General features: G+C 33.2%; 1 protein-coding gene and 1 pseudogene across 4 annotated transcripts; one reads left to right on the top strand and one right to left on the bottom strand.

Annotated features, from left to right (window-relative positions):
* The window catches only part of LOC111895958 (vacuolar protein sorting 38-like), a 51714-nt pseudogene extending 31736 nt beyond the window's left edge, over positions 1-19978 (top strand).
* On the bottom strand, positions 15854-18318 carry LOC111895925 (DNA polymerase I A, chloroplastic/mitochondrial). 4 transcript variants are annotated; one of them, XM_023891977.3, is made up of 4 exons: positions 17600-18318; positions 16869-17504; positions 16237-16399; positions 15854-16156 (listed from the first exon to the last, which is right to left on the bottom strand). In XM_023891977.3, the coding sequence occupies exons 1-2, from the start codon at positions 18090-18092 to the stop codon at positions 17377-17379; spliced, it is 621 nt and encodes a 206-aa protein (XP_023747745.1). In that variant the 5' UTR covers positions 18093-18318; the 3' UTR covers positions 15854-16156; positions 16237-16399; positions 16869-17376. The 4 variants fall into 4 exon arrangements, with proteins under 4 accessions (XP_023747745.1, XP_023747746.1, XP_023747747.1 ...); XM_023891978.3 differs by having other exon boundaries at positions 16251-16399; XM_023891979.3 differs by lacking the exon at positions 15854-16156 and having other exon boundaries at positions 16158-16399; positions 16869-16964; positions 17054-17504.
* Positions 19979-21479: the final 1501 nt, after the last annotated feature.

The raw sequence follows: 21479 nt of genomic DNA, 5'->3' as shown, positions 1-21479 counted from the left end.
CTAAAATTTTCCAAATGCCTGGGGCATTAAGAAGGGAAAAGGTCTAGAACTGGATATGACTAAAACGATTAAGCAATTGTCGAGGACAATCTAAGGTTTACCAAAGATTGGTTGCTCAGGGACAGTTGGAAGTATAGTGTTAATTTTTGGAAGGACCATATTGACATATTCTAGAAAAGGCAACTCTTGTTAGGAAGTGATAGTCAAAAGGGGAATGTGGAAATGATCCCATTGGTGAAAGTTGTTCAATAAATATGTGTAAGATTAGGAAACTTAATGCAAGAAGGATGTTTCCAAGGAGTTGATCTCCTTTGGAATGCTCGGTAATGTTTTTTGTCAAGTATTTGTGACTTTGTGCATAATCATTACAAGCGAATCGTTACATGTAAGTTTATAATCTAACAGATTTCGGTAAAATGGCATGAATTTGGAATTCCTGCATTTTCCACAAGAATTCGGGAGTGTGAAATTAGAATCATTGAAAGTTTGGTCAATTGGTTTATTTCACAAAGTAAGGATCATAGACAAACATAGAATGCATACTTGGTGTATGGCAAAGCTATTGTTTAGAAAAACATAGTGTACATGCTCGGAGCATGGAAAAACTATTGTTTTAATTCAAGAATAAAGTTGATAGTTGAAACAATATGCAATGAATAATGTGTAATCATATGGTGATAAATAAAAGGTGTTTTATTTATGTTCATAGGTTTTGATATCATATTAGATTCAATTATTCTTGTGTTTCATTTTGCATGTTTTGACTTCCAGAATTAACTAGGTTATTCTTCCGGAATGACTAAGTTATTTAAACCATCCATAGTCGGTCATATGTTGGAAGTAGATATGAATCAAGATTGTCATGGGTTGGCTTGTAGATGTCCAAGTTGGTGGACAAAGTTGTGCTACAACACTCATGAGTGCTCATCAGTTCTGAGTATTGGATTCAACCTGCGCTCATTGGAATCACTTCATGGATTTTATCACGAGTGATCATGAGACAATAATATCTTATATTCTTCAAACCTAGAGATATGAGTTGTTACTATTAGTTGGTTGTACATTGATTGCATGAAAACGCATTCGGTAACTCGATGTTATAAAACGTGCCTTTGGGTATGATTCAACAAGTAGTAGAACAAGCCATATGAGTCGAAGTTTATCCATTCCTTTTACCTTCGGGATAAAAGCGATATATGTGGGCCCCTCGATGATTTAATGATGATACATGTGAGTGCTTGGCCAAGCCATGACTTATTTGATCTATTCAATCAGTCAGTCATTATGAATCGGAAATCGGGAAACAACAAATGGACAAAGAAAATGATTTATAATCCATGTCTCAGTCCATATGATATCTATAATGGAGGAATATATGATCCCTTATCTAATGGACAAGTCATCGACAAAGTTTAGAGTTCGACAGAAGCTTTTAAGAGCTACGATTGCCAGACGGTTCTTGAAGTTATATGCAATAATAGTTTTAGACTTATCCAAGTGGGAGACTATTGGATTAATGTCTAAGTCCATAACTATAATTGGTAAGACTTGACCCAACCCGACATGGTCCATTTGGGTTGCATGACATCAGGACAATTGGATAGACAAGATGAGGAAAAAGGATACTAGTGATTTATATTCATATATTATAAGTTCTAATATATTAATATATAAACATATTATTTAATTAGTATTGATCAATAATTAATTTATAATTAATTAAGTTATCAAAAGGAAATAATTAAATATGGACTCTAAGATATATTTGTATGATGGGCCAAGTTCATTTAGGTTGGGCTAAGCTTTCATGGATAGTCCATGGAGTATTTAACCCATGGATCATATGAAATGAAAGGTCATGGGTATTAGGGTTTAACCCTAATCTCCACACTATATAAAGATGTCCTTGGTTGGTGAAATTGGCACTAGTGTGTGTACACAAAAGGGCAAGGCCGATTTCACTAGAGAGAACCAAAGTAACCTCATTCTCAAGGTTATTCCAAGTGTTCATGGTGTTGTGTGAACCATTTGAGGTGTCACACTTGGGGCACTAGGCACTCAAGCTTCATGAAGATAAGTTACATAAAAAAGGTATGTATTCTATCTATTTTATTACCCAAGTATATGATATTTGTATGCTAGTATAGGGTAATATCTTGGAAACTTCATATTTGCATGTATAATAGTGAAAACATAGATCCAAGGTATTTAGGGTTGTATGTGCACCATAGGATGTTGTAGTATACTAAAACCCAACACTTCTAACTCATGAAAGTTCATGATCATGCTTCTTAGAACCTATCTAAGCCAAAGTCTCCTCAAGAAGCTTTCTAGGGCCGAAAACAACATCAAACTCTTCCATTTCTTTCTTCAAACCGAAACAATAAGCAAAGGTGAGTTCATACCCCTCTATTTTTGTTTTTCACAAGTTTTATAGGGGAGAATACAAGTAAAATGTGTAGATCTATGTGTATGTGTATGTTATGTGTGATTTCATGTGTTTATGTGGTATATATGTGCCAAAAAGGAAAGAAATCTCGAGATCTATTGCTCAAGGAGGAAAATAAACGCGATATAAGATATATTACATTAAACAAGTCAAGAAAAATTACCCTCTAAGGTTATATTAAACATATTACAACATAAAACTCATTTTTGGGCCATATTTGTCAAATAAACAGAAGTTGGGTTAAAGGTTGTCATTCACGGTTTTCATAGGAACCAAAAGGGTCAAAATAGTTAAAATAGATGTTTTTATGAATATTATGCTCTTCAAAGGACTAGAAATGTAAATTGTGGCCTAATGGGCCAAATTTTTGGGCTTTTCGGCCCATAGGCCTAAAATTGCGAAAAAATGTGTTTTAAGGGATTGAAATGGTAAATTTCTCAAAACAGTGGGTAAAAGGGATACCAAGTATGTCAGGGGTTAAAATGACCCTTTTTGCCAAAAGGGATAAAAAATGCAAAGTTTTTGGATTTTGGGTAAAAATTGTAAAATTTGCAAAAAGTTTGGACTTTAAATGAACATCCTTTACTAAAGGGGCTGAAACTGCCAAAGAGTGAATTTTGAGCTAAAAACATTATTTAAATAAGTCTATGGGCCAAAAATGTCAAGAAAATAGTTTAAGGGCCTAAAATGTCATTTTTTTTTTATAAAAAGAGACTAAGATTATCATTTTTATTAAAGAAGGGCTGAATAGGTCAAACCAATATTTTTGAGTCAATTATTTTATTACTTAGATGTTTGGGTCAAAAATGCCAAATTATAACTTATGAAAATAGAATGAAGAATATACATATATTTTCAAATATCGTTATAAACAATCGACAAGCTTAGTGCCTTTGCGATTTAACAATTGTTCAATCAAACTTCCGACAATTATACTCTACATAAAACAAGTAAATATTCAAATTGTTGGGCTTGAAAGATTCTAATCATGCTTATTAGGCCTTCGTGACCCATTAACATGACTTTTGGGCCTAACAATAATAATAAATGTTTATTGGGCCTCCCGTGACCCAATTACATGCTTAAGAGACCCTCAATGGCTTTTACGTGCTATTGGGCCTCAGTGGCCCATTAACATTGTTAGTAAGGTCCAAGTAAATCATATACGAAATGGGCCAACGCGTCCTTCGTATACTCGACAACCTTATATAACAAACGTGATTAGTAGGACCTCGTGGTCCTATTCTCCTTGTCTGTTAGGCTTACCGGCTATTCAAGTAAACAAAAATCAGATCGTTAATCAAGGTTAATCAAATTCATTTGGATTAAGTGAGTAATAACGGGCGACACCAATAAGTGTTCTGGAGGGAGAGCGAGAGTTTGTGTATAGATCTATACGGGGGTGACTCCCCCACACCTCAGATGTTCGCTATAGTTAGACTCGGCCAGTCTAGGGTGACAAAATCTTAAGATCAATTCCAGCGTTCGCTAGAATGCCAAGACCGACGAACTAGTCATTATAATGCATGGTTATAACGACTCATATAAATAAATCCAATGCTATATGAGTAATCAAGGGAATTCATAACCATTCGTTGTGACGGTATAATAATTCGAAACAATCATATTATATTATCGGAAAACATCGGGTTTTTCGAGGAAATCAACACCATTCACTTGTATTTTTCAATGACTATAATGCAAAACTTCTCGTTTATACATGCTTTGAAATCATTCATGCACAAACCTATGTATCTTCACACTTTAGTATAAACAATTGTCTTTTCAGAAAATATCAGATTTTCTGGGTTTTATAAACTGCACAAAACATTTTCATAACAACTCTGCTTATGAACTCACCAACATTCCATATGTTGACGTTTTCAAAATAACATGTATTCTCACGTAACAGGTAAGTTGAAGAGTAATACCAAGTATGTTAGGATGTTATGTTTTGAAAACTTTCAAACAATTTATGCTATAGATATGTAATATTTAGACAATGTACTTGATGTCAACAATGTCAGTTGTAATGTATTAATGCATGGTGATGTTTATGTTATGTTTCATGTATATTCATTGTGATTATATTCAATTTAAGTCACGCGAGCCCTTGGACGTTTCCGCCGTCTGGTTTGGGGGTGTGACAAGTAGTAAATCAGGTAATGAAAATATGAAATGATTTTCTATGTTTTTCACCTTTTTATCCTCCATTTTTACACATGTTTATGGGTGTCGCAGGAAATCCTTCTGGATCAAAACCCATGGATGCAGGATCTTTGACTATTTCAGGTCTTCATCTCACTATTCTTCCTTTTAGGAAGCCGAGTTTCTTCACCGATAAAAAATAAGTACAAAGATCAGCAACTGCTCTTGGTTATGTTGCACATGTATGTTCTTTCTTTTAAAAGTAAAAAAAAAGGATTGGAATCATTGAAGGGCTAATGCCATAAAACCGTTGAGTTTTCAGGTTTTTGTCGGTTTTACCCAAAGTTGGATTTTAGGTCCGTTTTTGCCCTCATATTTTCCAAAAAATGTTCGGTTTTACCCTTTACTGGTGACTACAGGTTTTCCAGGTTACCATGATATTAACTTTGAAAAACACCCTTATGTTTACCATTTTTTTTTTTTGCGTTTTTACCTTTAAGTTTATAATTTTTTTTTTTTTACACTTTGACGGTTTTGCCCAAAGTTGAAATTTATGTTTGTTTTTACCCAAACATTTTCGAAAAAATGTTCGGTTTTTCTCTTTTACCGGTGATAACAGGTTTTCCAGGTTACCATTATATTAAATTCGTAAAAAAACCCTTATGTTTACCATTTTTTTTGTGTTTGTACCCTTAAGTTTATATTTTTTTTACACTTTTACCTTAAGTATATTATTTTCATAATATACATATATTCATATGATTTTTCTGCTTGAACACGTATAATATGAAAAAAAATACATAGGGTAAAAGTGTAAAAAAATTATAAATTCAAGGGTAAAAACGTAAAAAAACTGTAAACTTAAGGGTTTTTTGCGAAGTTAATATAATGGTAACCTGTTATCACCAGTAAAAGGGTAAAACCGAACATTTTTTGGAAAATGTTAGGGTAAAAACGGACATAAAATTCAACTTTGGGCAAAACCGACAAAACCCTGAAAACTTGAGAGTTTTTATAACATTAGCCCAATATTATATTTACGTTCTTTTTATATGTTATTTCTTTATATATAAGTTTTTTTGCCTAGTTATACTGTTTAAAACTTAAAAAAACAAATTAATATGTTTTTAGAACTATAAACACGTATTTTTATGTATATATATATATATATATATATATATATATATATATATATATATATATATATATATATATATATATATATATATATATATATATATATATATATATATATATATATATATATTAGTCGTTTACCCGCGTTGAGCGACGGGTGTGAATAGTTTATTTCAGAAATTAGTTTCCTTTTTATAATCAGTTTCAATTCAGTAGTTTATTTTCTTTTCAACAAAAAATGTATTATTTGTGTATGTTTGATCTATTGTGTCCTAAATAGATCATTTCTAATTCATGATAACATATTTAAAAAAAAAAAAATTCTTTATTGACGTAATCACATGTCCCCTATGAATAGTGTCAAACCACAATTAGTTTGCAGATGATGATTAATTTTCTTTTGGCAGCATGTAAATAGGTTTCGTACAGTTAATAGTTTATTTATAATGAATAGTTTTTGGTCGACGATTAGCTTCATTTCAGTTGTGGAAAGCATATTTCCTTCCTAAAATTGCTTTTTTTTTTTTTTTTTTTTTTTTTTTTGACAATCTGGGTTTATAGTAGGGGCATGATTCGTTAGGTGAATAGTACTATTATTTTTGGAAAAAGGTTAATGAAACTGTTTTTGTAAGTAGTTTTTTTTTTCTTAAATAGTCATTTGTTAGTATCTCTAAGACTTTTGTATCCAGATATAATTAACAAAAAATACCAATGATGTTTGAAATTATGATTAGAAACCAATGCTATTATTATTATTTTTTTAATTTTCATCACATAATCCGTCATTTTTAAAAATAAATCCATATTTATTTTAATTATTAAGGTTTAAGTTGTGGTTAAATACTGTCGATGAACGGTTTCAATTAGTACTTAGTGTCCGCGAATACTTTCTTTTTAGAAATTAGTTACTTTTCGATGAGCGTTTGTTAGTTTTTTTGGGCGGGTAATTATCTTACGAAAAATGCTTTCATTTAAAGTATGTAATAGTTTTGGCTATAAATAAATGTTTGTTGGATTAAAGATAAGACATATTATTATATTGGGTTAAAAAAATTACAATACTATTGCCTGTTATATATATATATATATATATATATATATATATATATATATATATATATATATATATATATATATATATATATATATATATATATATATATATATATATATATATATGGTTAGGATTAGATGTGAACTCCAAATATTATATGAATGTATGACCAATATTGGTCCATTGGATTAAAAAGAATGAAAGCTTATGATCTTAGGTTATATATTATTAACATGTGGTAGCCTGTACAATATAACTACAATTAATTAACTATAAGACTAAATTAGGAAAATTGGTTAACACTAATTTATGGAAAGTAAGGATAGTAACCGATGTTTCATAATATAAATTATATATTTTACATTTTAAGTTTTAAATTAGTTATTAATCTTTTAATATGATCAGTGTTTTTTTAAGTCGATTATTGTTTGTGCATTTTTTAAGAATATAGTATTATAAATTCTACATATTGGAAATTCTCTAAGAATGTTTCTATTCTTTTGGTTTGATTTTGTTGATTATCAGCGTTTGCAATCTTTAAGAATATATACTATAAAACATTAGAATTTTCTTTTAGAATAACTTCCTTCTTTTGGTTTGATTGTGTGGATTTGCATGTTTGTAACACCACAAATTTGATATACAAATAAATAATTCTTGAAGAATTTAATCACTCTTGAAGAATGCTTGAAAAATATGTCTAAAACTTTTTCTGTTTTCACTTTCTCTGATCGATTTCAATTAAAAATGTATCGAGTTCTAAAAAATTCTTGGAGAATTGAGGACTAAAAATTAATTTATAGGTCTGTAGCACAACAGATTTTTTATTCAACAAAAGAATTCAAGCATTATTAAAAGAATGTTTGAAGAATACAATGAGTATGCTTTTTCCAATTGAATATTGATTTTCATATAGATAATGAAGGAGGACTTTATTCTGCTTGCTAATATGTAACTGATAACCCTCATTTAAGGGGAAATTAAATGTTTTAATTATTTTCTACGGTTAACTATAGCCATATTAATTAATATTTTTTTTTCTTAAATTGTGATTGGTCCTTACATTCACACAATATTTGTTGGATGTAGGGGTGGCAAATCGTGCTATCGTTTCGTGTTTCTGTCTGACATGACACGACACGACAAGGTTTTTGGTAACACGAACACGACACGACACGATGTCGTGTTTTTTTTTAACTAACACGAAAACGAACGAATTAAAAAACGACAAAAACGACATGACATGAAAAATATAACATATACTAAAAACTAGTTTATTTAATGAATACTTTATGAAATATAACACGATAAACACGAAAAACATGATAAAGAACTGCTAAATTGTGTCAATTTTAAACACGAACACGACACGACACGACATCGTGTTTTTTACAGCTAACACGAACACGACACGAACACGAATTCAAATTTTAGTTTCTTCCCAATTTCATTTCGTGTCGTGTATTTTTATCGTGCCGTGTTATAAATTGTCACCCCTAGTTGGATGTATATGAACCTAACTCTCTCTCTCTCTCTCTCTCTCTCTCTATATATATATATATATATATATATATATATATATATATATATATATATATATATATATATATATATATATATATTAGTTTATAACCCGTGGGAACCACGGTTACAAAATTAATTAAACTATTATAGTGAGAACTCAAAATTATCAATCAATAATTTCAAATAAATTATTAATTAAGAGATATTTTTTTTGTTACATAAAATTATAATCATTAATTTAAATAAATATGTGAAATTATATCACTTTATAATTTGTATTAATTTTAATTTAATTTTTATTCTAATGTAATTAGAGTGGGAAATTTAAAATTTAAAATTGAGATTTGATAGGTTGATAAATGGCATGCATTAATGATGAAGCCTAATAGGGTGACACATGGCAAAAGAAGAATAAAATATGCATTAATTAGGAGGTTTAATAGGATGACACATGTCAAAAGGAGATTAAAATTATTCTTTTATTAGAATAGGGATATATATATATATATATATATATATATATATATATATATATATATATATTTGCTTAGGTTCATGTAAGACAGCCTAATTTTGTGAGACAGTGAGATGCATTTTTTATTATTTTTATTATTTTTTTAATTTTTTTTAGTTAATTCAAGTTCCGAAAATAATATTTAAAAAAAGAATTTTTTGGATTTTTCCATTTATTTTGCATTTTAAAATTATTTTTTAGAATATGTACAGTGTAATATTCTATTAGAATATTTCACGTATTTTTCAAAAAAAATGGAATTTATTTTTATTATTTTTATTTTTTTTAGTTAATTCAATTTCCGAAAATAATATTAAAACTTTTTTTTTTATATTTTTCCATTTATTCTGCATTTTAAAATTATTTTTTAGAATATGTTAGTGTAATATTCTATTAGAATATTTCACGTATTTTTCAAAAAAAAAAACGGAATTTTTATTTTATTTATTTTATTTTTTTATTTTATTTTTTTTAGTTAATTCAAGTTCCAAAATTAATATTTAAAAAAAGAATTTTTGGATTTTTCCATTTATTTTGCATTTTAAAATTATTTTAGATTTGGTCTCACGGTCTCACAAAATTAGAATGATCTCAAATGAACCTGAATATATATATATATATATATATATATATATATATATATATATATATATATATATATATATATATATATATATATATATATATATATATATATATATATATATTGATGTTTTTTAAAAAGTAATTGTACCATGTTGTTTTGCAATAAAGAGAAAATAACTTTTATTTTGATATAAAAAGAATATGTTGCAACTTTGAATGATATGATTTTTTGTTTTTGATAAAAGTTAAAACATTTATTTTCTTGCATTTAGAAAAATTGAAAGTCTCAATGATATGATTCACATGTAAATCAAAAGTACATTGCTTTTATATTATTATCATCAAATTTTTATATAATATAGTAGTTAATCACAATTAGTAGATAAAGTATAAGTAATGTTATTGCTTTTTTGTAAAATTAAAAACTCTCATTTGCTAAAATGAGCGAAAAAGTAATTATTTTTTTATTTTTGGTTAAAAATATTAATATGTGACAATGGCAAGTATTTTTCATTCGGATGCAAATTTTGGTTGGAATTATATTATTTATAAAATTTATTAGCCTTTTTTTGGGAATGTGATAAGCCTCCACTCCTTCATGTTTACACTCGCAAGAAGAAGAAGCAACCCATAGGTGACAGCCCAAATTAGTAGAATCAGCCCACTTACCCTCAAGGGACAGTCCAAGGGTAATTCCGTCCTTTTAGTGCTCCTGCAGTTGCTGTGTGGGAAACACTGGTAGTGGGGAGGGAATGTTTAACGTCTTCATTGCAGTCTTTTGTCTTTTCTTTAGTATTTATAGCTGGAGATATTGCCTTTTTGTTTATGTGAAAATTTGTAATTGCTTATGCAAAAACTTGGAGAGCACTCACCTCTCGAAAGTGAGACCTATCCTTTTGTTCTATGAAAATCGTTTTAGTTCATCTCCATTTATCGCGTATTCAGTTTCCAGTTTAGATAATCAATCCTTAGTGTGAGCTTATCAAGTGGTATCAGAGCACTTTCATCCGATGGGAGGGGCATCAAAGGAAGCTGCTGCAGCTAAGAAAATTGAGGAACAAGTTGGAGTGATGCAGATCCAACTCCAATCCCATGGAGTGGATATTCAAGAGATGAAATCAAGGATGGAGGTGATCCTCCAAGGGCAAGATGAAATGAAGCAGACTATGAACGTGTTGCTAGAAAGAAGTGAAGCAAACCCAGCAGCAGGAAGAGGAACGTCAGGAACTCCAAACTCTGGTATCGTTACTCCTCCAAATGACCCGATGAACAAGAACAAGGGAACGAAAGGACCGGGAACAGGAGGATCCGGTCATGGTGGCTCCAGTTCTGGTGGATTCAATTCTGGAAACCCTCCCATCATTTTTGGGACTGTTCCACCGATGGAATCTGGGAGAGGGAAGTATAAGTATCGCCATCGTAAGATTGACATGCCGGGCTTTGATGGGTCGGACCCAGATGGGTGGATACTACAAGCGAAGCGCTACTTCACCATTTATCAACTAAACAACGGGGAGAAACTCGAAGCAGCAATCCTTGCGCTCAGCGGGGATGCCCTTTCCTGGTATCGATGGTCACACAATCAACAGCCGGTGGTGACGTGGGAACAAATGAAAGCCTTATTCCTCAAGAAATTCCGACCGGTGCTGGGAGGCAACATTTACGAGCAATGGAATTCGTTAACGCAAACCACCACCACCGTTGAGTATGTACGACGGTACATCGAACTTGCTATTCCTCTGGAAGGAGTCTCCAACGATGTTGCTATCGCAAGTTTCTTGAAAGGCTTGAAACAGGAGATACGGGATGAACTCCATATGTAGGCTCCTCAAGATTTGGGTCAAGCCATGGACCTGGCCCAGCAAGCAGAACAAAGGCTACGGAACCTCAAGGCCAGTTTACTTGGGTCTTTGGGAGTCCGAAAACCCATACCCGGAAAGTCGTCGCCATCAGGTACTTACCCGACTCTGAATATGGTTAATCCAAACTCGATTAGGGCAACGACACAAAATCAACGTTTGACGGAAGCGCAAATCCAAGAACGACGTTCGAAGGGGCTCTGTTACAAATGTAACGAAGAATGGAACAAAGGGCATCGATGCAAGACGCAAATCAATGTCATCCTGATCGAGGAATCAGAAGACCGAGAAGGGGAAGAAGACCCAGACCTGGAACCAAAAGAAACCGACCCAACTACCTTGGTCTCGATGGAAGTGGAAGACATGGTTGAGGTATCTCTCAATTCGGTGGCAGGGCTATCCTCTCCAAAAACCATGAAGTTAAGGGGCCACGTGATGGGTCAGCCGGTGGTGGCTTTAGTTGACCCAGGAGCCACCCATAATTTCATCTCCCTCAATCTCGTGGAGGACTTGGGCATTCCGGTGCAAGAGACAGAACCTTATGGGGTTCGGATGGGTACAGGTGATTGTGAAGAGGGGCAAGGCATTTGTAAAGGGTTCCTCTTACAGCTTCATGAGATCGACATAGTGGAGGAATTCCTTCCTCTTAGGCTGGGAAGTTCAGACGTGATCCTAGGAATGAAATGGTTGGAAACGCTGGGAACCACCCAAACAAATTGGAAAGAACAGTCAATGGCGTTCGAAGTGGCTGGAAATCCGGTTTGTCTCAAGGGGGATCGTTCTCTCGGGAAGTCTCTTATCTCTCTTAAGGCCATGGCACGTGAATTGAGAAGGAAAGAACCATGTGTATTGGTAGAGCTAAGCAATGTCGAACTGCAGGTCACAAGCTCACCTCCGATTCCGAAATTCTTGGCAGGGGTCTTGGAACGGTACCGAGATTTATTCAGTGAGCAAAAAGGGCTACCGCCGGTCCGGTCCATCCAACATCAGATCAAGTTAAAGGAGGGGTCTCTACCGGTCAGTGTTAGACCATATCGCTATCCTCATTTTCAAAAAAATGAGATAGAGAAGATGATCCAGGAGATGTTAAGAGCCGGGGTCATTCAACCAAGCACCAGTCCATACTCAAGCCCCGTCATCTTAGTCAAAAAGAAAGACGGTTCATGGAGATTTTGCGTGGATTATCGGGCCTTAAACCGAGCCACCATTCCCGACAAGTTTCCCATTCCAGTTATTGACGAGCTACTTGACGAGCTCCATGGGTCTTCAATTTTCAGCAAGCTGGACTTACGTTCTGGGTATCACCAAATCCGTGTCCGGGCAACAGATGTTCACAAGACAGCTTTCAGAACCCACGACGGACATTACGAGTTTAAAGTAATGCCATTCGGTCTTACTAACGCCCCGGCGACCTTCCAGGCCCTAATGAATGAAATCTTTCGGCCCTATTTGCGGAAGTTCATTCTTGTCTTCTTCGATGATATTCTCGTTTACAGCCCAAATAACGAGGTCCACCAACAACACTTAACAATAGCTTTCAAAAAACTGGAAGAACATCAGATGTACTTGAACTTAAAAAAATGCGAGTTTGGAAAAACAAGGCTCTCGTATTTAGGTCATGTCATCTCTAGTGAGGGGGTATCGGTAGAAGGAGAAAAGATTGGGTCAATGTTGGAATGGCCCACCCCACGTAACATCAAGGAGCTAAGGGGATTCCTTGGGCTCACTGGTTATTACCGGTAGTTTGTCCGGAATTACGCCTAAATTGCCCTTCCCTTGACAGAGCAGCTTAAGAAGGATCGGTTTGGTTGGGGGGACAAGGCGGAAGAAGCTTTTCAAAACCTTAAGAAGGCCATGACTATCCTACCGGTCCTAGCTATGCCCGATTTCCAGCAAACCTTTGTGGTTGAGACGGATGCCTCCGACTTTGGATTAGGGGCGGTGTTATCGCAAAACAATCGACCGGTGGCCTATTATAGCTTTACTCTGGGAGTTAGGGCAAGAGAGAAATCCATCTACGAAAAAGAACTCATGGCGATTGTGAAAGCGGTTATCAAATGGAGGCCCTATTTGTTGGGACGAAGGTTTGTGGTCAGAACGGACCAGAAAAGTCTGAAATACATTCTGGAACAACGCATGATTGGAAATGACTACCAACGGTGGGTAATTAAGTTGATGGGTTTTGATTTCGAGGTACAATACCGCACCAGAGCCAGTAACCGAGTGGCGGATGCCCTGTCACGGCAGGACACTACCATTGCATGCAATTCAGTAAGAATGACACTATGGGGAAGCTGGGACAAACTTAAAAAAGAATTGGAACAAGATGAATTTGTGAAAAAGGTGAAACAGGACTTGGAAACTAGTCCTCAAAACCATAAAGGTTTTTCAGTTTTCTTTGGGAACTTGATGTACAAAGGATGACTGGTAATTCCCGCCGCTTCCCCGCTAATTCCAGAAATTATCTCGATATTTCACGACTCCCCAATCGGAGGTCACTCGGGAATCAAGAAAACCTACCAACGGGCAGCATCAGAAGTGTATTGGATCGGAATGAGAGAAGCTATCACAGAATTTGTCAAAAAGTGCACCATCTGTCAGCAACACAAGACTCTCACCACCTCTCCGACCGGGTTACTTCAGCCAATTCCAATACCTGACCAGGTCTGGGACGAAATCACCATGGATTTTGTAGAAGGCTTACCTCAATCTAAGGGGTGGGATACGATATGGGTTGTGGTAGACCGCCTTAGCAAATACAGCCATTTCATACCACTAAAACACCCATTTTCAGCAGCTACTGTGGCAAGTAAGTTCATGACCGAGGTGGTGAAGTTGCACGGGATGCCTTTAGCCATTATCAGTGATAGGGACAAAATATTCTTAAGTCAATTCTGGAGAGAGCTTTTCAAGCTCCATGGGGTAGATCTGAAACGCAGCACGACTTATCATCCCCAATCGGATGGGCAGTCGGAAGTAGTAAATCGCTGTCTCGAGACCTACCTTCGTTGTTTTTGCTCAAGTAAACCAAGACAGTGGGCTAACTGGTTGTCTTGGGCTGAATACTGGTATAATAGCTCCTACCATTCAGCCACAGGTCTTACTCCTTTCAAGGCCCTATATGGGCGAGACCCCCCACCCCTGATCAGATACGAGGGACAACAAACCTCAGTGGATGCTCTTGACCAGCTACTGGAAGATAGAGACAATAACCTGGATGATCTTAAGATGAATCTAATCAGGTCCCATCAAAGGATGCAAATTCAAGCTAACAGGAAAAGGAGGGACTTGGAATACCAGGTTGGTGACTGGGTATACCTGAAATTACGACCCTACAGGCAAAAGAGTTTGGCTCGTAGGAAATCAGAGAAGTTGGCCCCTCGTTATTACGGGCCCTTTTGTATTCAAGAAAGAATTAGGAAGGTTGCTTATAAGCTTGAACTACCATCTACCACTAAGATCCATCCTACATTTCATGTATCACAGCTCAAGGCTGCCATGGGAACTCCAACTCCAGCAAGGGATTTGCCTCCTCAGCTCAACGAAGACTTAGAGCTGATGGCCCACCCAGAAGAAGTGCGAGGGGTTCGATATAAGAAGAATGGAGGGGCTACAGAAAAATAAGTTTTAATTCAATGGGAGGGGCTAACAGAGTTGGAAGCAACGTGGGAAGATTTCTCCAAAGTGAACATGCAGTTTCCCAATTTTAACCTTGAGGACAAGGTTAAAGTTTGGGCCGCCGGTGTTGATAAGCCTCCACTCCTTCATGTTTACACTCGCAAGAAGAAGAAGCAGCCCATAGGTGACAACCCAAATGAGCAGAATCAGCCCACTTACCCTCAAGGGACAGTCCAGGGGTAATTCCGTCCTTTTAGTGCTCCTGCAGCTGTTGTGTGGGAAACACTGATAGTGGGGAGGGAATGTTTAACGTCTTCATTGCAGTCTTTTGTCTTTTCTTTAGTATTTATAGATGGAGATATTGCCTTTTTGTTTATGTGAAAATTTGAAATTGCTTATGCAAAAACTTGGAGAGCACTCACCTCTCGAAAGTGAGACCTATCCTTTTGTTCTATGAAAATCGTTTCAGTTCATCTCCATTTATCGCGTATTCAGTTTCCAGTTTAGATAATCAATCCTTAGTGTGAGCTTATCAGAATGACGCTATATCCACAAAACTAAATGAAGAGTCGTTAACGAGAAACGTTTTGTGGTTATTTATTTATGATAGAAAAGGTTAATATAGAAATCAAAAGATATATAAGGTAAAAATATTATAAAGATAAAGGTGTAAATTTATAGTTTAATATATGTTGAACATATGATGGGCACAAAATTCAGTTGAGCCCTATAAAAATCATCACATTCTATTAATAACATTCAATTAATATTAATATTAATAACATTCTAATAATAACGTTCAATTTTTTTATTAGATCACCTCCATGACAAGTGGCAACCCATATTTTTATTAATGTGTTATTGCAGCCTTTTAGTTTTGGACCACTTCTTGGACTTCGTTTAACATCTTTTGCACCTTTACTAAAAAGATATTATCATCGTAGTAAATATCAAGAATATGCCTATACACAGTACCAATTTGAATCATATCCATAAAGTACAGTGTCCTCATATGAAGAAAACAGAAAGTAGGATGTTGTTATTTGGTAGATTTTTTGATGTATCAAGCATAATGAGGAAATGACAACTCATGTTTAGATGATTAGCTTACATTTCTATTGTTCCTATTTCAAGTACCAACTATTTTTTAATTTTGTTATTCTTGATGGCTACTTTTTCCATGTCTATGTATCCGAAGGTTAAGGTGCCCATCTTCATTTAATTTGTATCTCAACCAAAAACTACCTACCTGAACCCGACATCCAGAACTGAAAAGTAAATTTTCTTGATCAGAGTTTAGTTTAGTAGACAAAAAATATCTTATTAGAGGAGTAAAGAATTTACACACATATATCCACTCACTATTCACAAACTTTTTCCCACCCATTCTGGTTTTGGACACTCTTTTTTCAACCTTGCGATGAAACACGATGATGAGGTGTTAATGGCAATGTTGGTTGAAGATGAACATATGACTTTGAAATTAAAATCTCGGCTACAACTTAGAGACCCTGTGAAGAGAAAGAGATAAATGATCATTGTTATTTCCTTCTTTAGTCCAAAAAGTACATTGTTATTTATTTTAGACCAAGTATATTACTATTTCTTTCCAGGACCAGAAACAACTGAAATTCTGCAATTGAAGTTATTTTCCTCTTACACTAAGACTATATTCTATGGATGATTTTTAATTCTACACACAGTTTAGCTCCATATGCAATATATTAGGCTGAAATGATAGGGCATTATCATGGTTGTTTTGTGTCTAAGTATTTTGGAATGTAGTTACATAAATATCAATTTTTCTTTTGTGAAAATGTAAACTTTCTTGTAGGGACAAAAATGTCAAAACTGATCTTGCATGGACAACAGTGTCAAAAGCTGCCAGGGACAAACATGTCAAAGATAAGATAACATATACATGTCAACATCATATTTTTATTTATCTTATTATTAAAATAAATGTAAAATGAAAGTAACCTGCAAATTTGGTCTCCTGGTAGATAGACGTTCTGTTTCCGTGTTGATATTCAACAAACAATGTATACGCCCGTTTCTACCAGATATATGGCTACCCTGTGAACACAACAAAAAAAAACCAATACATTTTATTAATTTTCTAAATTTGGCATTATAAATTATAAGTTGGAACTAATTATTCTAACTTGTAAAGGAAGAATGAAGTTGGAAATCAACAAGTCAATAGAGCAAACTTCACACAACCCAACAATTACATGACAAGCCTCCTGTCCTTCAGACCCCCCATCAAATGCCTCATAAGCCGTGCCATAAGAATTTTAAGAAATTTTACAGAAATTTCCGGGTTTTTTATCAGGCAACTCAATAAAATCATCATCCAGCTCTGCATTGTCATCATCTATAAAATCATAATCCATGGATATTTTTCCAGCAAGTGTTTTTAAAGCATCCCCACAAACAGAAGGGCATCCGGATGCTGTGTAAGTTTCTGTTTGTAGACCAAAACAAATCACATGTAGTTATGTAGTTTGATTTTATGGAATTTAGTCGCGGTTTTTTTTGCCTTCTTCAATAATGTTGTCAATATTTGGAACTTTAAACTCTTTCTCCATTGGAAGAGACTGAGTTTGATCTTTGCTACATAACAAATTAAATTATGCTAACAATGAAAACCAAAGGCTAACAATTTTTTCAACATTGAATAAAAAGCTAAATATTCATAAATTTTCTACCTGTTCTCAATGCCACCAAAAAAGAGCTGGGTAACTGTGTATCAATTCTAACATTCATAAACTTATCATCTGCACACAACTTTGATGCCCAGTTTCTAAATCTATGAGCAGCAATCTGGTGTTCCACTTTTGCCACTTTCTCAATTTCCATCAAATAATCCCTATCAACCAGCATCCCTTCGGTTTCCATTTTCACCAAAATCTCCCCAAAAGGACGCCAATATTGTTCATAGAAATCAAACAATGTCCCCTTTGTAACCCCATTAAACTTTCCCTCCCTATTCGATAATTTACTTTTCAATCTCTCATAAAGCTTGAGAGCACTTATCGAATCTAAAGCTGAGTAACAAACCCATGGTTCCCGTTCTACCCTTTGAAGCTCTTCAACAAGTGGAATAATGACAATTTTACCCTCTTTAAATGGAGTAGGAGGGATATGGATTAGGGTTTTATCAGAGAGTTCGAGAGAAGAGATAGCGAAGGGTTCTTCCATAAGCAATGCCTATTAAACTACTGAAATAAGAGATGATATATAGAGAGACATAAGAGAGCAATTAGAGAGACAGAAGAGAATGAAGTCAGTAATTAGAGAGACAAAGAGATTTGGGAGAAACGATGACTGATGGTATGCAGATGAAATTAGGGTTTTCCACGTTTAAATACAGGGAGAATGTACTACCGTTAGTTACGATCAAAGGAGTATGTGCAGACGTTTTATGCTTGATAGGATTGTATATGGTGTTTTATGTTATAATACGTATACCTTTTAATTTTCAAGAAATAGGCAACATGCTTTTATATATATATATATATATATATATATATATATATATATATATATATATATATATATATATATATATATATATATATATATATATATATATATATATATATATATAGGTTCAGGTTCATTTGAGACCATTCTAATTTTGTGAGACCGTGAGACCAAATCTAAAAATAATTTTAAAATGCAAAATAAATGGAAAAATCCAAAAATTCTTTTTTTAAATATTATTTTCGGAACTTGAATTAACTAAAAAAAATAAAAATAAAATAAAAAAAAATCCGTTTTTTTTTAAAAAATACGTGAAATATTCTAAATAGAATATTACACTGACATATTCTAAAAAATAATTTTAAAATGCAGAATAAATGGAAAAATCTAAAAATTCTTTTTTTAAATATTATTTTCGGAACTTGAACTAACTAAAAAAATAAAAAAAAATAAATAAAATCTATTTTTTTTGAAAAATACGTGAAATATTCTAAATAGAATATTACACTGTACATATTCTAAAAATAATTTTAAAATGCAAAATAAATGGAAAAATCAAAAAATTCTTTTTTTAAATATTATTTTCGAAACTTGAATTAACTAAAAAAAACAAAAAAAAAATAAAAAAATACGTCTCACGGTCTCACAAAATATAGGTGGTCTCAAATGAACCTAACCCTCTCTCTCTCTCTCTCTCTATATATATATATATATATATATATATATATATATATATATATATATATATATATATATATATATATATATATATCAAAATCATGTTTATATGCAAAAAAAACTTGCTCAATCATACACTGTTTATATGTATAACATTTAAAAATAATGTAAATATAATATTTAATTAAACATTTTTTTGTATATAAATACAATACGTATAACATGACAAAAATAAAAATTATAAACTTACGGGTACAAACATAAAAAATCTGTAAACTTAAGGGTTATTTTGCGAAGTTAATATCATAGTAACCGGTAATCATCACTGGTAAAAGTTTTTGAAAATGTCAGGACAAAAACGGACATAAAATCCAACTTTTGGCAAAAACAACAAAAACCTGAAAACTCAAGGGTTTTTATGGCATTATCCCATGATTGAATGGTTTATTTATGGGTTCGATTTTTGCAGGCTGTTTCCGTAATTGCTTTCTATTTAGAAATTCCTTTGCGATACCCTTTACAATTAGGAGACTCACGTACATATATTTGCGATTATGCCCCTTCAGTGGAGCCCACTTCATCTGATTTCACATCAATCTCTTTATCTTCCTCAACTTCAAAAGCCCATGGAGTTTCCACTCTTCTTGGAAGGCCAAGACACAACAAGATCAGCTTATGCTGTATTTCTACTAAACAAGGTTTGAATTTGTGTATTATTATTATTATTATTTTCATTTATACTTTCAATGTTTTTCTCATTAAGGCATTGAAAAACTTCCCCAGTTTTAGCATTGATATTATATTATAGGGTAGATTAAGATTTATATATTTATTGTGTTTGAAATTTCATATGATTTCTCACCTGGACATAGGATATGGAGCAGCTGTTGAACTTCATAGGGATTGAAAGTTTAGGGGATTGATATTTCCGTGAAAATCTATTAACCTAGTGAATAGGTTGAAAAAAAGTTTTAATGGTGGGTTTTGATATTGAAAAATCTTGTTGGGTTGAGTTGGGAAATCAAATATCTTTTAGGATCAGTTTGATAATTAGATGTGATATGGAGAATTCTATTTACGAGTTAAATATATAATATACACACATGGGTGGATTCTAAAAACATGGAAATACCGAATAGTGAGTTTTATGGAGGTTGAGTAATGAAGATGGAGATGATTTTGTTGGGAAGAAGATGATGATGGAGTGTGGTCTTCGCTGGATTTATATGAAAACAATTACAATAGATTTCTAACCAACAATTATAAAATTACAAAAAAAATGCAAATGTAGAATATGTAAAAAGTTGAAGGATTAAAGATTCAAACAAAATATAATGATTATAATAGTTTCCCTCCGTCACTTTTGGGATTTCTTTTTAAATTTGAAGCTTAATCAAATCAAGTTCTAAAAAACTGTTTGGATTAGTTATTATAGATTGAAAATCAATAAATTTAAAGAGTTTAAATATATATATATATATATATATATATATATATATATATATATATATAGAGAGAGAGAGAGAGAGAGAGAGAGATATGTTTAAATGTTTTTAGCAACTATTGTATGTCTAAATGCACCAATGAGAATTCAATAAATAATAAATAATTAAATAAATCATTAAAGGGTATTTTGGACCTTTCGTACTTTTAATTAAGAAAATCATTTAATTGAAATCATTCAATTAAGGAAATAAACTAATCATTCAATTAAGGAAATAAACTAAATATATTTGACCTAGTTATGTTTGTGGCCGAACACTTCATCATCGGCATCAACACCATTACCATCACCGATTCTGCTTCTTCTTCTCCAATCGACGGATCCAAAAGGGAGCACATACTCTCGTCTCGCAATCGATGATGGACTCTAGGGTCGATAAGGCTGAAGAAGGTGAGGAAATCCCGACGATTGAAGGTACTTGGACGGAGGTATGCTCCGGCAGCCTCCTGTTCTTCTTTCTCTGGTCCGGTAATCCAACAACTAGGGGATATAATTAGAAATTATTTACCTCAATCGAGATTGATTTTATCTCGATTTTGATTCAAGATCGAGATTGTGTCCATCATCTTATTAAATTCGATTTCTTCAATTGTTTATTTATGTTCGATTGAAGAATATTCTAATACAACTTGCACTTCATAGTCATAAGTTGGATTTTGTTTCGAAAAAGTCAAAATTGGTGTTCATATTTCTAAATCGATAATGTAAATGTGTGCTTGTTTCTTGAATTCATGACTGAGAATGAATGCAGATGCGTGTTGATGATTTAATCACAACTCTTGAATTATGTATTCAATCACAGCTCTTGAATTATGTAATGTATTCTATTAGAATTTAATTTATATAAATGTATTCTGTTAGAATGTTTGAGAATAATTGTCAACAACAAGTAAATGATCATGCTCGCTTACAAGTATCCT

The sequence above is a fragment of the Lactuca sativa genome, chromosome 6 (assembly GCF_002870075.4).
Source record: "Lactuca sativa cultivar Salinas chromosome 6, Lsat_Salinas_v11, whole genome shotgun sequence".
Lineage (NCBI taxonomy): Eukaryota > Viridiplantae > Streptophyta > Magnoliopsida > Asterales > Asteraceae > Lactuca > Lactuca sativa.
This window is presented reverse-complemented; position numbering and strand designations above follow the sequence as displayed.

Excerpts from the sequence above, each read along its gene's own strand:
- LOC111895925 (XM_023891977.3), bottom strand. The coding sequence starts at position 18,092 with ATGGAAGAACCCTTCGCTATCTCTTCTCTCGAACTCTCTGATAAAACC. Across the intron at positions 17,505-17,599 it reads TTTGGTGGCATTGAGAACAG|CAAAGATCAAACTCAGTCTC; the intron begins GTAGAAAATTTA and ends TTTGTTATGTAG.